The sequence below is a fragment of the Scomber scombrus genome, chromosome 6 (assembly GCF_963691925.1).
Source record: "Scomber scombrus chromosome 6, fScoSco1.1, whole genome shotgun sequence".
Lineage (NCBI taxonomy): Eukaryota > Metazoa > Chordata > Actinopteri > Scombriformes > Scombridae > Scomber > Scomber scombrus.
Genome location: NC_084975.1, coordinates 19,010,953 through 19,027,808, shown reverse-complemented (window position 1 = coordinate 19,027,808; position 16,856 = coordinate 19,010,953). Strand labels below are relative to the sequence as shown.

Below are 16,856 nucleotides of genomic sequence, written 5' to 3'. Positions count from 1 at the left end.
GATATTTCAATAGCCTCACTCTGCATGTTTGCTTTCCAAAAAAAAAGCTTCCTGTTCTTCTCTTTAATAGCTCTGACAGCCAGCTTTAGTCGATCACTGGCTACGTTCACACCGCAGATAAAAGTGACTTGAATCCGATTTGTTCGCTCAAATGTGACCCATATCTGATTTGTTTCTGACAATGTGAACAGCACAAGTCGCATTCAATCTGACATTTCCAAATCCGATTCAGGCCACTTTCAAATGTGGTACTGAATCGGATACATATTGGATTGTTTTGAATGTGACCGCAATCTGAACAGTCAGGTCGCATTTAATGCGGCGTTGACGTTATTCTGGAGCAACACACATCACAGTTCTGTGCAGCATGTGTTTCGTACACATAGACCAGGTCAGTTTTGGTCAAAAGGTTTGTTAATTGTTATAGATTATCAATGAGTATTGTAGTGTTAATTGTATTTGTATTGTACTGTATTTTAGTTTTGAATTAACCTTTCATTTTACAGTTTCAGGCACCAGTGTCGCAGGCACTGCCCCCAGAGCACATATGAGGACTTGGGCAGGGGTGTGTGTTTGTCCTGCCCAGCACCATGCACAGACTGCAGGAGTAATGCTCACTGCCTTGCCTGTCAGCCTGGTTACTTCCTGAATGGTACAAGTAGCTAAGAATAATAGTTTCTTTATGTATTGTTTACTAAAGTCATACTCTGCATCGTTCAGAAGACCCTTTCATCCAAAACAATACTGGTGGATATTGTGGAGTTTTTTTTTTTTTGGTATTAAATCACTATGTAGGTGAGAATAATCAATCAGTCTTGTTAAAGACAACTGATGGCCCTCCCGAGTCTTCATTTGGATTGCAAATCATGTCCATGTCAGCAAATCTGTAACATGCAAATATATGGTTTATGCAAACAAGGAATTTTTATTGTGTTGTTGGCTTGTGATCTCTATAGGCATCCAAGTAAAAGCTATGAGACTGTAAATAAAACCTGTAGTTGTAAAAACAAAAACAAAAAACAAGAGAGAGAAAGAGAGATCAGCAAAAACACCACCACAATCTCAATATGATTTTTAGTTTGCACAGTTATAGTACATATTTGACGGGCATATGTTTGTCCATTTTGACAGATATGATCTATCATGGGTAATGTGCTTATTCTCTCTTCATCAACAAGGTCCAGTTCCAAAATATCTAGGTCACTGTTTTGTGCCTGGGCAGTTGGATGGAATTTGGAGAGTGAGAGATCCTGGAAGAGCAGACAGAGGAGGATTTTTAACTAATTGAAGACATGAACATATCTATTCTTACAGCACACAAGAGCTACTTTGCCAGTTTATTGATGTTATATATATATATATATATTTAAATCCCAAACATTGTGCTGTGTTTTTAAAGTGCTCTGTGAAATGATTCATTCTGTGAAATAATTCAGGGATATTATCTATAATATTGTGTCTTAGGGTTTTTTAAGATCACAAGTGCTGATGCAGATGTATCAAGTGTTGTACTGGAACATAATGTATTTTCCGGTGTGTACTGCTCTGTCCCATCAGGAGGTGAGTGTATTAAACAGTGCCCACAGCAAACCTTCAGTGACTCCAGTGGGTGGCGCTGTCAGCCTTGCCACAGCTCATGCCACACATGCCATGGCCCACGGTCAACAGACTGCAACCTATGTCTCGGTGGGAACCCTCCTCTACATGGGCAGTGCCCTCTGATGAACTGCCCAATAGGACAGTACTTTGATGGTAAGGGTAGCTTCTATGAAAACGCCTAATCTCATTATTACTACTGTTTTTCCTTTTTAGAAATGGGAAGTAAATTTATATGCTAGAGAATCCCATGTGATTGGCAGCAAATAATAAAATGATGCTTGACTGGTTGATTCCCTGATGGAGATAATTTCCTTTTGAACCTTTCTCTAACGGGAGGTCAGAGCAGACGTCAGTACAGTGTCCCAGGAGTGTGGAGGGATCCGTGTTTTGCTCAAGGACACATTAACAAGGTGGAATCTCTGCAGCTGAGACAGAGACTTGAACCCTGCTGAAGGACCTCTAGGTTGAAGGACGTTTTGACACTCACTGTGTACCCCGCTGCACATGTACTGAGTCACCTTTCATTCAAGAGCCATTTTAGTAATGGAGCAATTTTAAAAGGCTTCTCTGCCTCAAGCAATGCACTCTTTACCTGCTTCCCCACTGATGTCAGTGTCAACAGTATTATTAATGTCAACAAAGATAGGAATACAGTACCTCATTGTTATCATCAAATAAATCGTTTTTGATTTTATTGGTTTAGTTATTAACATCCGTGTGTGGATCTGTCAGTCTGACGTACACTATGAGGATCAATTTTATTTAATTTTCTAAACTTCTAACTGTTGATCATTGCGAGTAAAAACCTCTATCAGATTTTGTAACCTCAGAGCAATATGTTGCATTTCAAGTTTTGCATTTGTGATAAAGTGTATTAAATATGACAAGTAGCCTTAGTCATATACAGTATAATTATGACTGATCAAAGGTTTGCATGTTAATAAGTGGCCTCCCAATTGTTAAAATATTTCTTACCTCATCTAAGCAGTAAACACATCCTAAATGTGGCATTTCAGGATTTAAAAAAAACAAAAAAATAAAAACAAAATTGAAACACACAGTACCCTCCACATTCAGCTTAATGTTAGAGTGGTCCAAGAGATGTTAGACTCTATATACCTACTATAGCAGGTAACATGTTCCATACACACCAACATATTGTCAACACAATGTGCCTGCACTGCAGCCTGACAGTGTTGAGCAACCAGTGACAACAAGAATTTTATTCATAATTTCCTATGAATTGTACACTGTAGTAACATTAACTTCACAGCTTATTATGCTTCCCTCTAGTGGAAAAGATAGGTAAAGCAAAACATCCTCAAGTCATAGTGCTCAAGTGATCAGATTCAACAGGTTTTGATACGTTTTTCTGTGTCCTGTTTTAATTCTAGGGAAATATGGTGGATGTCATGCATGTGATGCATCCTGTAAGACCTGCTTTGGCCCACAAGCTCTGGACTGTTCTTCTTGTTTCAAAGGTGCAAATATTAACAGTCTACCAGCATGACAATAAATTGAAATATTATAATTCAGTGTGTATTTTGTGTTTGTGACAGGATATTTCCTGGACCAGGACAGTTCTTGTGTTATGCAGTGTCTAACTGGCTCCTATGCAAACTCTGCCACTCAGCTGTGTGAGAATTGCTCACCAAATTGTGAAGCCTGCGTGGACATCAGTGACAACTGCATCAGCTGTTCTAAAGGCAGTTATAAACTTTTTCTCCATCAGGGAAGGTGCTGGTCAGAATGCCCAGAGTAAGCTGTTGTATACACTAAGCAGTAGAATGAAGAAAACCCTTTGTTATGATGGTGTGTCTTTGTTTATTGTATTTCCCCCTTTATGCCTTATCAGATGTCTCCTGACTTTACTTTCAGAGGTTTCTTTGAGACAGCAGAAGGGTCGTGTGAAGTCTGTGATAGCTCCTGTCTCACATGTGATGGTACCAAGTCCCAGTGTCTGTCCTGTGCTGATGGCCACTACTTGGAGAGTGGTTTGTGTAGACTCAACTGTTCACTGTGGACATACCCTGCAGATGACGGTACCTGCAGACGCTGTCCTCCCCATTGTGATGTTTGCTCAGATGACAGGACCTGTTTTAGTGAGTTATTGGCTGACTGCGCAATCACATTTTAACAAAAAAATATGTAATATGTACTAACTCATCAAGTGACCATGATATGTCATCAGAGATAAAGGAAATATGCTAAATTGAAATACTGGCTTCTCCTACACTACTACTACAGCCAGTATGTTCTCCTTTGAAAATTGCATTATTTTCCATTCATTCAGCTGACTGCCCATTCAACCTGATAGTAGTGCTGGCACGTATGTTTAGCACATTACGTTCCACCACCATGTAATGCTGTGTTAAAAGGTTGTGATCATTACACATACATCTGTGAGATCAGGTTGATGCCTATTTCGACAACCCTTGTCGGCAGATATGAAACATTGGCACACACATTGGCACTGGGAAGCAAGGGCGGGCCGGGGGACAACTCTCTCCAATACTTTGAATTTGAACTGCAGTACCCATTTTAGATGCTTGCTGTTAGTGTAACATATTTCTCATTTAAGAAAAAGAATATTCCAGACTGGTGGCATTTTAAAATCAATTTTATGCCATTATACCACATCCTGAAATAACTCATTTGTATTACAAATTTACCACCCCTCCATATGATTCCCATTTCAGAATGCAGTTTCCTGTACCTGATTCTGAATGGTGTGTGTAAGGCTAGTTGTCCGATGGGCTACTATGAGGACATGGAGGAGGGCCGCTGTGGTCAGTGCCACCCTACCTGTGGCAGCTGTTCTGGGCCTTTGGCAGATGACTGTGAAACCTGCTTGACATTCAGCCCCAAACTCTATAAAGGTGCATGCTCAAAGGACTGCCCCACCGACACTTACTATGAGACTGAAGCTACAGAATGTCAAGGTAAGCATCTGAGTGCTTTGATGTGACTTGGTTAGGTCATTAAGCAGTGTTGAACATGCAGGATTTTGCTGGGTGTTGTATAAAAACCTCTCGTTAAATAGGTCCTATTTTTATGTACAGGGGATTCTCACCTGTAAAACTTTATTTAACTTGGTTCATGTAGCATCTTTTTATCCACATTAAAAGTCAGCTCTATGGCTTCTATCACAGCAAAAATAATACAAGAGGGGAGCTGTGTTAAAAATAAAAACATATGGGGATATAATATGGAATTGTGGTCGCACAATTCAGACTGATGAAAATGTTTAGGTTTAGAAAGATGCGCAATGTAGAAAAGACAAAGCAATAAAATGAGAAAATGGAAGATAAAGAAATTTCATTACATCAACTGTAATCTGTCTGAAGAGATAATTCTTAAAGGGGGGCAGTCTGACATTTTGCCAGCCAGTTTTGTGATTTGGACATCCAGAATAACTGCTTTTGCTTGTAGGGGTTTAATAACTGGTTGATGAGCACAATCAGTTTCTAATCTTAAAAAAGATTAGTAACTGATTTCTAGATTAGTAACTGAGTTGTAATCTCTATATCTGCATATCTTCCACAATAAGCGGGAAACCATGGGGACTTTAGATAAGGACATTTACGGTATAACAGAATCTATTTTGTGCAGACAATAATATCAAACACCTTTGCTATAATAAAGGCTTTGTCATAAAATATATGCATTTATTTATTGATAATGATTCAATGATAAAACATTCCGGGGATCACACCCTCCTCTGTTAATGTGCTGACATAACAGTCCAGTGACGCAGTCTGACTTGTTTGATTGTTTGCAGAGTGCCACCAGACATGTATGAGCTGCTCCGGGCCAGACGCAAACCAGTGCACCCAATGCGAAAAGGGGCTTGTGCTGGATCCAAATACACTGTTGTGTGGCGTGACAGGTGACACAGACTGCCCACCAAGGACCTACCTACATGACGACCAGTTCACCTGCATGGGTTGCCACCGGCACTGTTACTCCTGTGAGGGACCGGGCAATGACGAATGCCAAACCTGTGCCCTCCCCAAATATCTTCACAGTGAGAATTTTCCACTAAATGTTCACCTGCACAAACTAAAGTGGTTAAAATAAACCAACATCAGCAGCAACGTTTGTTTTAAATGTGCATTTATAATGTAACCAAAGCAAAACCATTTATCTTCAAACTATCAGCTTTTGTGAAATTGATAATGCTCTTATCACCTTAATGACTAATTATTAATTTGAGTCATAGATTGTGTTAACTAGTCTTTATACATGATTGCCCTCAATACACCATTGAAAACGGGCTACATTGTGATGTCTCTCCTTAGAATATTTCAAAATTTCAGTTAAACTTAATGTAGTACTTGTGTTGTGTGGGCTGAACTACTTTCTACTGCCCATGACTACTACAACCCCAAGTAAGGCCCGGAAATGAATACATTAATTGGAGAGGAAATAATAGTTTAATGTATTCCTATTTCCTAGTAAAATGTATTAAACAGGTGGCTGGTGTACATACAGTTAGTGGGAATGAACACAGACTAATTAGGCAGTATAACAATCATAAAAGGTGTGGACATAAGGTGGGACTATATACACACTACAAATAAAAAACACTCCATGCAATTAAAAACACCCTGTCCTATAGTTTAGGACTATTAGATTGTGTCCCACTGACCAGTCTCAGTCTTTCCCCAATCAACCACTCCCTGTTAAAAGATAAAAAGGTGCTTTGGCTCAGGTTTAAAATAAATAAAAAACAGCTGCAATAATAAAAAACAATGAATAAAACCCAATAAAAATAACGGTTGACAACCCAGGGTGCACCGAGCTCTGAAAAGAGAGACCAAAAAAGTTACCCTCCAAAATATTAAATTTAACTAAATGTACATGGCATAATAAAAACAAATACTAAAAAGCAGATTCATTCATACCATTAAAACATAAGCATAAAGGATAAAATGTCAAATACAAAAGCAAATCACATTACCCCAAAATGTTTGTAGCCGGCCTCGTATTATCTGTGCTGCCGTCATTCACTGTCTCACTCTCGCTTGTATGAACTGCCCAACGGGGCTACTACAAGTGGTAAGGCACTGGGTAGTAAATTTACATTAAAACAGTTTACCGCATACCAGTTGCTCGTTCGTAGCGTTACCTGCTAGCCAGGTAGATGAGGACCCCAAACACTCGGCCATCTGAGCTGTGCCTGACCAAAAATAGTATCCGGAGGTTGGGATCGACTACACACAGCTGTCCCTAATCATTTACTCACCAGTCCCTGTGTTGGCTGGTTACTTTCACTCGTAGCCTCACAGAGGTACCAGGACACCCCACATGTCTGTGGGACGGAGGGATGTGGGAAAATAGGGTCTAAATTTTAATAATCTCTTAGAAATGTGGGAACATAGGGCCTAAATTTTAATAATTTCTTTGAAACGTGGGAACATACAGCTGTGGGAACATAGGGCTGTGGGAACATAGGTGCTGTGGGAACATAGACACGCTCCCACTGCAGCTACTGTACGCGCCCACTGGTCTCTGGTTATGATGACCTGGGTATACTTAGAGAAAATGTCAGTAAGGATTAACACATTTTCCCTACCATGACTGGCTGGTTCCATCACAGTAAAATCAATGGCTACATAGCTTGAATGAGATTGCACAGGTGTACCTAATGAAGTGGCCGTTGACTGTATATCATCATATCATACAGCCCTGTATATCCATTTGTATTTTAATAACATTCCTACATAAAGCTTTTCATTTTAGCAAAAGAATAATGTAAATGTTGAGCCACATGATTATGATTACAGTAATGGTCTTAGTCCTAATCTTAGTCTTAGTCTTGACTCGGTCTCACTCTCCCTCAGTCTTGGTCTTGTCTTGGTCTTGGTATGCTTTGGTCTTGAATCGGTCTCGGGTTAGGTGGTCTTGACTACAACACTAGCATCTGCGTTGCATCTGCTTCCCCCTTTGAAAACAGAGATTGATACTTTGAAAAGAGAGCTCTAGCTTCTGCTGCCTTGGATTCAGTTTGAAGGTGGTTGCCTCTGCTAGCTGGGATGAAACTGAAACCAGGTATTGCAGGCATGTCTCTGTGGGCTCTGGGACGGCAAAAGGGTTCACCTCAACCCCCTGCACTGTGGCTATTACTTGATGTGGGTGTAGTGTGACATCAGTGGTGCCTACATTAGTGATTGGGGCAAACAGAACACCTCCATTTGCGGTTACAAGGCATAGGGACACTAAAAGGCCATCGTGTAGAGCTCCAACATCTGGTCCGAGTGGCTCAAACAGCCAACAAACTGGGTCACTTAGTGGTACATGGGGGCAAGTCACTGGAATCAGGGATGACATACCAAAACCCTTATCTGGGATTCATTCTGCACTCGGACTGGAAACGGGGATGGGACGTTGACGACAGCTTACATTCTTTCACAAGCTCGCAGAGCTTGCTGCCACGCCAGACTGGCCGCTAGCACCTGAGGGGACGGAAAAGCTCAGCTTCTTTAAAGCAATGTTTGATGACATTCATGCACAATACCAGCACAGGGATGGTGGCTTTTTGTTCATTTAGAGCTCCCAGAACAGGATCTTTAACAATCAGGATGCCTTGATTAGGTACAGTTTTCTCAAGAACCTCAATGTCTAGTTCAAGGTAACCCAAATATGGCAGCTCTTAACCATTTGCAGCTGTGAGGCCCGACCAATTGCAATTCCTGAGACCCCTGCTACCTTTGTTAGCAAAATGTAAAAAGAAAAAACGTTCTATAATGGTAGTAACCATTGAACCTGAGCCCAACAGGCAAACCACATTTACACCATCCATGTTCACATTTACTGTCCGGCATTCATAAAAAACTTTAAAATTCTTCCGAGCGTACAGTTCCGCTTTCCAATGTGTGTTTCAACCCACTGGAGGGCTGTAGTTTTCCGACTGGCTATGTTGTTTCACTTGAGTCATGTCACTATGCCCCACATTTCCCTGTGGATAACTGGTGATGTCTGATTAAAATCATAATTAAAATCTGCTTGCAGAGAGTTAACCTGTGGCTGCCGATAACCAAACTGTGGAGGATTTACATTTGGTTGACGATAACTGGCCTGTGGAGGGTGAGTTCTTTTGCAGTAACGGGCAATATGGCCAGGCTGATTGCATTTTAGACAAATAGGTTGACCATCAGGTGTGCGCTTGTACTGATTACCCCTTTTCTGCCGCCTATTCTCTTGACTATAGTTGGAAGTGAAATGGTTAGCAGTGTGGCCTTCAGTAAGCCTGTTGTTTTAGTACAAGAGCTTTGGGTTCTGTTAACTCAGACAATTTAGCTGCTACAGCTTCACTAGTAGCCGTGACCTGAGCTTCGCAGGACTGAACAGCGTGTCGAGTGTACCTTTCTCTGGTAGGCTGGCCCTCTTCTACCCATCGAATAGCCTTGTGGCGAACGTCGAGTAGGGACAAACCTCCACGCAAGTTTTTTGCAGAACTGGTCTCTTAGCATGTCCTGGGGTATTGGCACGCCCTATGGTCTAACCTGGTCTAAATTTGGTCCATTAGAGCCATCAGTGCATGGGAAGATTCTTGCAAAGACCCATCCTCACGTTGTTTCCTATCAAAAAACTTTTGTTGCAACGTTACAAAAGATTTGTGAACGCCCATAAAGTTCTCTTAATGCTTTAAAAATATCATTTGGGTCCTGTCTCACAGTACTAGGCCTATAATTGATTTTGTGTGTTTCTCATTCTCTGCTCTGAGGGCCTGTATCTGTTCACGCAGGGACTGCAGGTCCTCCATTTTGCGGCCAAAAGAGATCTCAAACAGTTCAAGTGTTGACACCTCTCAGCCCCAGTCAGACCTCTGCAGAGACTCCTGATCCTCCCTCTGGGATCCTCTTTTGGTTGGCATCCGCTGTTTAAAACCACTAGAAAAGCTTCACAACACACACCTTTACCAAAGCACCAAACAAAAAAACAGAAAAAAAACTCTCCAATGATAACCAGCTTTTAATCCTGCAGACAATGCCAATATGTAGTACTTGTGTTGTGTGGGCTGAACTACTTTCTACTGCCCATGTCTAATACAACCCTAAGTAAGGCCCGGAAATGAATACATCAATTGGAGAGTAAACAATAGTTTAATCTAGTAAAAGGTGTTAAACAGGTTGGTGTACATTCAGTTAGTGGGAATTCATGCAGACTAAATAGGCAGTATAACAATCATAAAAGGTGTAGACATAAGGTGGGACTACATGCACATACTACTGTACAAATATACAAAAACACTTTAGTTCTCACGAAATAAAGGTTAAAAGTGCTACATGTGATTGAACAACAATTACCATCTATGACTGGATACAGTGATGATGGCAATACACATGTAGGACAAGTAAAGGCTAAATCCACACATGCATCTTCTTAAAAAAAAAAAACATAGTAACACTTAAAAGTGAATTCTTTTAAACCTCTGACAACAAGAATGTTGGCCCAGTGGGGTTTGAACCAGAGACCTTCTCACTTTGAGGCAACAGTGAAAGATAACAAAAAGGTCTTAAAAACCCATTAAATATCTTATTTAACCCTTACATACTGTTCGGGGCTAAATTTGACCAATTTTAGAGCTGTAAAACCATGCTATACACATTTATTTCAACTGGACCTAATGTGACCCTCAGATTACAAAAATGGAGATAAAATGAAAAAAAAAATGTTTCTAGCTGATACAAACTTTTATATATGCAAATGTACAGGTTTGACCTGTGTATTAAAAAAATCAGCATTAAAACGTTGTTGTATTTATCATATTCTATAAATTGTTTTTCTAGACCATAAAATAGTGATTGTGAATGTGATTTTTTGCGTACGATTAATCAAACAGAAGGATTAATCTTACATTTATTAATGACTGATTGGGGAATTTATGTATGTGAATTGGTGTAGAGACTAATTATGAGTCAGAATAGGAACAGTATGTAAAGGTTACAACAACAATACATGTTAAAAAAGGGCGATACATGAGGGCAATGAAAATTGTTTGACTTGTGTATCTGTGTGCTATTTTCCAGACAGCACCTGCGTGAGTGAATGTCCGGCTGGTACATACAGCACGAGGCAGGAGGCTGACGGTACAGAGCTGGGATTCTGTTTACCGTGTGACCACATCTGCTCCACCTGCACCGGGGCATCGCCTAAAGATTGCCTCACTTGTTCCCCAGGATACCTGCGTCTCCTTCAACTCTGTGTTACCCATTGTCCCACAGGGTACAAAGCTGAAAGCGCCATCATAATCTTGATATGTTTACATTGTATTTAAACCTAAGCTCTATTGTCTGATGACTTCTTCCACACCCTTTATTTACTTATTTTATTTGTTCCTCTTCCTCATCCTCTTTGGTTTCTCGTCGGCAATAGAGCAACTTCCTTGAAAAGCTTTTCTAACTCCAAATGTGACATAATTTACTCCCAATCAAAAATCTTAGAACACCCCCATTTTTTTAATTGAAATTTAAGCAGTTCAAGTCCAGAATTACAATAAAAGAACAAAATAATATCACAAATTTGTTGAGTTGTCATATCTGCAAAAGGTGGCTTCTATTCAGTTTTGTCATGTTTTCTTCTTATCTATTTTATTTTCATCTATTTTGTTTTGTTCTCTGCTTAAGCAGAAGAGAATGTGTTTTGGCTTCTTGATAAGATTTTAGGTGCCAATTTGGGATTTTTAACTTTTGACTGATTATTAAATGACTTTGATTTTACAACAGAGAGACACTCACTAAATCTTCAAAGAACCAAAAGAATCATTAAATATGTCTGATTTTTTATATATAGGTCATTTGATGCATTTCCACAGGTATTACAGGGTGGGTTCCCGCTGTGAGAAATGTGACCAGTCATGTGAGCTGTGTACAGGACCGGGGCCCGAGTCATGCAGGACCTGTCTACCTCCTCTTCTGGAGCTGCAAGGCACTAAGCTATGTGTTGAACGCTGCCCGCACCGCTTTTATCAGCTGGATGACATCTGCAAACAGTGTCATATCAGTTGTCAGACCTGTTCAGGTAAAGTTCAAACAGCTATTCATTTCAGCTCTGTAATAAATTATTAGTCTGTTTGTTTAAATCTGATAATAGTGTGCTAATGACCATCACCCATAGTCAATACCTTTCCAGTATGTCCATATTCATCACTCATTTTTTCACTATTGCGTAATGTGTGAGGTCATGTCCTTTTGTGTGGGTTTTCAGATGCCTCGCCTCAGAGCTGTGTGACGTGTGACTGGGGCAGCACTTTAAAGGACAAAGTTTGCTATCCCCGCTGTGAGGAGGGGCAATACTTCTCAAAAGAGGTGTGCTCTGAGCCAGCAGTCATTTACCATATTCCTTTGATTATCATAATCATAATGTCTGAATGCGTTCCCCTCTTAATTTCATCTAATACAAAGAGCAAAGTAGTTTTATTTTCTCAGTAAATCAGTGCAATGTTATACATCTTAGAAGAGGTTTTACTGTGGTTATATTCATAAATGAAATGCTGCAGAGATGATTTATACACATTTCAAATTCACATTTAAGTAAATAATTGAAGGCCCTGAAAAGCTAATTTCTCAATCACTATGCACTATGAATGATGGGGTCCTTTTATGACCACAAAGTTAGAATAGTTTTGGTAATTTCAAATTCTATATTTATGCATTTGATTTTGGTTTAGATTAGCTGGAAAAAATATGATGTCACATGCTGGTTGTCTGTTGCCAGGCAACTACTTATCAAATTTGATCAAACCACAACTAACTGGAGGTTGTGATTCGATATTTAAACCCTGTTTTCAGGGGTTTTGAAGTTTTACCTGATATAGCATCTTCCTAGATCAAGCAACACAAAGTGCTTCACAAGTCCCAGTCCAAATTCCCGACTGGCATAATGTCCAGAACTGTTTATTTTTCTTTTTTTCCCCCAGTACACTAATTTGTTAAATTATACCATTGTAGGAAACCTGCAAGCAGTGTGACCGCTCATGTAGGCATTGCACCGGCTCCAAACCTGACCAATGTCTGACATGTCACCGAGATTTTGGTCTTCACGCTGTGGAGAACAACTGTGCTCGCTGCTGTCAGGCTGGAGGGAATGAAACTGATTGCTGTGTTTGTGACAGCCGCTCAGGTAGAGTCCTACCTATCAAAAGCAACATATGATTGTCCGGATATGGACCAACTACTAAAGGCATTTTTTAATATATATATTTATATATTTTAGCTCTGTGTGTGGAGGCTCCCTATCCCAAGTCAGGAGATGACCGAGCGACAGATCTGAGTACATCATCTAGAGTTCTCAAGCACACCTCAACCACCTTGCCTGTTGTGCTGCTGCTGGCTCTTGGGTTGACTCTGGCTGTGTTTGCCTTAATCAAGGCTCATGCCAGGAAAAGGCTGTGCTGGAGCCAGAGCTACGAGAGACTGAGTGGCAGCGGCAGCATCAACATGCCTCACGGTGTGCCCGAGCCAGAGAGTGGGGACGAGGTAGATGTTGTGTACACCAGTAGAGGAGGATCAGTATATCGACGCTACAGCTTCATCCATGAACAGGACACAGATGCAGATCAGGATGTGGACGAGAGCACTTGTCTCAACCAATCTTAGATGAATCCCACCTAGAGTTTTGCAGTAGCTGAAGGAAATATTGTGGAGGCTACAATATCAAGACTGACATTAGATGAATTCAAAGTAGTTTAGTTAAAAATGTTAAAAATAGAATATGGTGGTGTTTTGCTTTGGAATTAAGAGTTATGGTGTTAATTGTATTCTACAACGTGCCTGTTTCTGTATACTGTAATAAAGATTCTTAGAGGAGTCATTTGTGAGTAAATGGTGAAAATATACATATGTGAGTGTATGTATGTATAAAGTATGATTTTTTTTCTCTTTTTTTAAATTGCTATTAAAGAAGTATTTGTGAAACAGTGAAATAATCATGTATAGTTGAATTCCATCACCATTTATTGTAAATAGAAACATACATGTAATAAAAATATTTTATACTTGAGAAGTGCACCTTGAAAACCTATGGTTGCCATCCTGGGAATATTTGCTGGTTGCATACAAAATGTTACTGAAGGTAATGCCAATATTATATCCACCTTACACATATAAGAACTTCCTTTGCAGTCACATGGAGTCTCAGCCGCAACTGATGGTGATGTTTAAACTCAGCAAATACAACAAATATGTTGTAGGACCCACCAGGTAATGCAATCAGCCAGATACGTGATAAGCTATTTACTGTAAAGGAAAAACAAAGATAATAAATCCTTCATACCATCTGGCTTGACACACCTACTCAATAGGCTAAGTGGGTGTGCATTCCTCGATTAAAAGAAGCACTGTGGCCTCTCCCCTCGGTCACTAACCTTTCACTGAAGATCACCGTTGTTGTACACTGAAGTGCAGACCTCTAAGCAAGGAAATGGATTTTACAAAGGTGCTGTTGAGGACCCTGTCTCTCGTTCTTTTGGGTATGTTCCTTTCTTTTGTCTTCTGGGAGGATGATTCAAACAGGTTGCAATCACTACCTAAAATCAAAATACCACAGCAATACCAAGTTGACCTACCTGGCTGCTCAGCTATCATCAGTGGTGACACACAGGGCAAGGAAGGTGAATTTGAAGCACTTCTTGCATCCAAGAAAAGACAGAGTTTATTATCTGAGGAGTTCCACCTTAATGTGACCAAGGACTGTCAAGCTTACATTGAGAAGAGAGGTTTCATCACAGTGCCTCTCAGTAAGGAGGAGAAAGACTTTCCCATTGCCTACTCCATGGTGATCCATGAGAAGATTGAGATGTTTGAGCGTCTTCTACGAGCTATCTACACTCCTCAGAACATTTACTGTGTGCATGTGGACCAGAAATCCACAGAGGAATTTCAGAAGGCTGTAGAAGCAATTGTGTCCTGCTTACCTAATGTGTTTGTGGCCAGTAAATTAGAAAGAGTCGTGTATGCCTCGTGGTCGAGGGTGCAGGCAGATCTGAACTGTATGAAAGATCTGTTGGGGTCACACATCCAGTGGAGATACCTGCTTAACACCTGTGGGACTGACTTCCCTATCAAAACCAATCGGGAGATAGTTCAGACTCTGAAATTCCTTAATGGGAGAAACAGCTTGGAAACTGAGGTCACCAATGACTACAAGAAAAGACGCTGGCAGTATCATCACAATGTCACTAACACTGTCATCTTGACGAATGTGAGGAAAAGCCCCCCTCCAATTCCGAGCCCCATGTTCTCAGGAAATGCCTACTTTGTGGTAACAAGGGCCTTTGTGAAACACGTTATGCAGGACAGAGAGATCCAGAAATTCAAGGAGTGGGAGGAGGACACATACAGCCCTGATGAGCACTTTTGGGCCACTTTACAGAGGATGCCCTCCGTTCCTGGAGCCATGCCTGCTAATGACAAGTATGACATGTCAGACATGCGAGCCCTCGCTCGTGTGGTGAAGTGGAGCTATTTAGCAGGAGATGTGAAAAAAGGAGCCCCATACTATCCATGCACAGGGGCATATAGAAGAGCAGTTTGTGTGTATGGAGCTGGGGACCTCCAGTGGCTCCTGAGGCAACACCACATCTTTGCAAATAAGTTTGATCCAGAGATAGATGACATTGCCATTAGATGTTTGGAGTCAGTTCTGTATCTTAAAGCTTTAGGCCATGAACCACTGCTAACAGAACAATATTCAAACAATCTGTAAAGCTTACAATGATTTACATATACCCTTTATTTAACCAGGTAAAAGCCTCATTGATGTCAAAATCTGTTAGAGTGACCTAAAACGTAGATTTTAAATGTAAAGTGTACTTAGTACTTATTTATAATTATTATATTTATTATCAAAAATATTAAGGGTCTTGTCCTGTTATGAATATTTTCACATTGTGTACCTTGTAGGGGTGTGCCGATACACTCAGCTCACGAGACGAGACACGATATTGGGTTCACGAGATCGAGACGAGATTTTAACTATATTTTTAAGAAAACTTCAATGAGGAAATACATGACTGTTCTTTAATTTGAAATTCACAAAATGGAAATTGAATTGAAATGTTTTAACTAATCATCTTGTAATGAATCACTTTAGTTCTACTTCCTAAATATATAATTATCATATGCAGTATGCAGCACTGTAAAAGGTTTCCCCTTATAGATATTTTATAGATGGATAATTTTGGTATTTATGGAAATAACAACCATACATACAAAAGTTAGATACAATCACAAATACTAAGAAATAAATTATAAAGAGTGGGAAAAAATTCTTATAAATAAAAATTAAATAAAGCATCCAATTATAAAAAAAAAAATACAATATATTGCTAATAAAAAAACACAGAATTAAAGTAAATTGCACAAATCCCGTATCACATAAATAAATAAATAAAATAAGTAGAACAACATATAAATTGTGCTGTAATTTGGTGGGGTGACTCATTTTACTTTTTGCATCATTAGGCTTCCAAGCTGCGCTAGATTCCCTGCTCCTCCTACCTCAGGCTTTCAGTGTAGAGACCTGATGTCAACTTACCACTGCTCCTCTCCTCTTCTCCTACTTCTGACCGAGATCTTCTCAGCAGGTAGAAGCTGCAACAAGGTTAATGATCCACACATGACATTATAAAAAGAAGACATGGGCTGTGTTCGAAACCGCATACTTTCCTACTACTCGTACTAACTCTGACGTCATTTGAAGTATGTAGTGTGTTTCAACTGCGTAGTATGCGATTTAGAGTATGCGAGAAGTGCCCGGATGGTTTACTAGATTCGCCAGAAATGCAGAGTATGCATCAAGAGCTGACTACTCATACTCAAATTACCCAAGATGCAACGTAACTTCTGAAAAAACCCCAAAATACAAACGTCACAGATCACCACCTCAGTGGTTTCAAGTTAGCTACAGCGAGGGTATGTTCGCTTCCTGTTTTCAAAATAAAAGCACCAATTCTATCGTTATGGTTTTCTTAATAATAAAAGGTAACGGGTGTTTTATTTTGTGAAAATGACTGGAAGTGCGTTACTTGCTACGGCTAACTCCGAATTCGCAGGAACAAAACTTTAAACAGGTGTTATTTGGACAAATTAGAGTCACATTGTGGATTTAAAGGGCTACTTTCTCGCCTAAAAAGGTTAGAAATGTCGATAAAGTGGTATATTTATAGAGTTAGAGCTAAAATGAAAATCCGCTTCAGCCTGCTGATTTCAGGTCGGGTAGGGACGAAATGCATTGTGGGTTATCGTGTAGTT

At 40.0% G+C, this 16,856-nt stretch overlaps 1 protein-coding gene across 1 annotated transcript; it reads left to right on the top strand.

The window, feature by feature from the left end:
- The first annotated feature begins 14,283 nt into the window (after positions 1–14,283).
- gcnt3 (glucosaminyl (N-acetyl) transferase 3, mucin type) lies at positions 14,284–15,309 on the top strand. Its single transcript, XM_062421509.1, has 2 exons — positions 14,284–14,765; positions 14,811–15,309. Exons 1-2 carry the CDS (start codon positions 14,377–14,379, stop codon positions 15,307–15,309), a joined length of 888 nt encoding a protein of 295 aa, XP_062277493.1. The 5' UTR covers positions 14,284–14,376.
- The last annotated feature ends 1,547 nt before the right edge of the window (positions 15,310–16,856 follow it).

Bases quoted from the DNA above. Each gene is read 5' to 3' on its own strand.
- gcnt3 (XM_062421509.1), top strand. From the start codon at position 14,377: ATGGTGATCCATGAGAAGATTGAGATGTTTGAGCGTCTTCTACGAGCT. The intron at 14,766-14,810 runs GTATCATCACAA...GACGAATGTGAG, and splicing joins TACAAGAAAAGACGCTGGCA to GAAAAGCCCCCCTCCAATTC.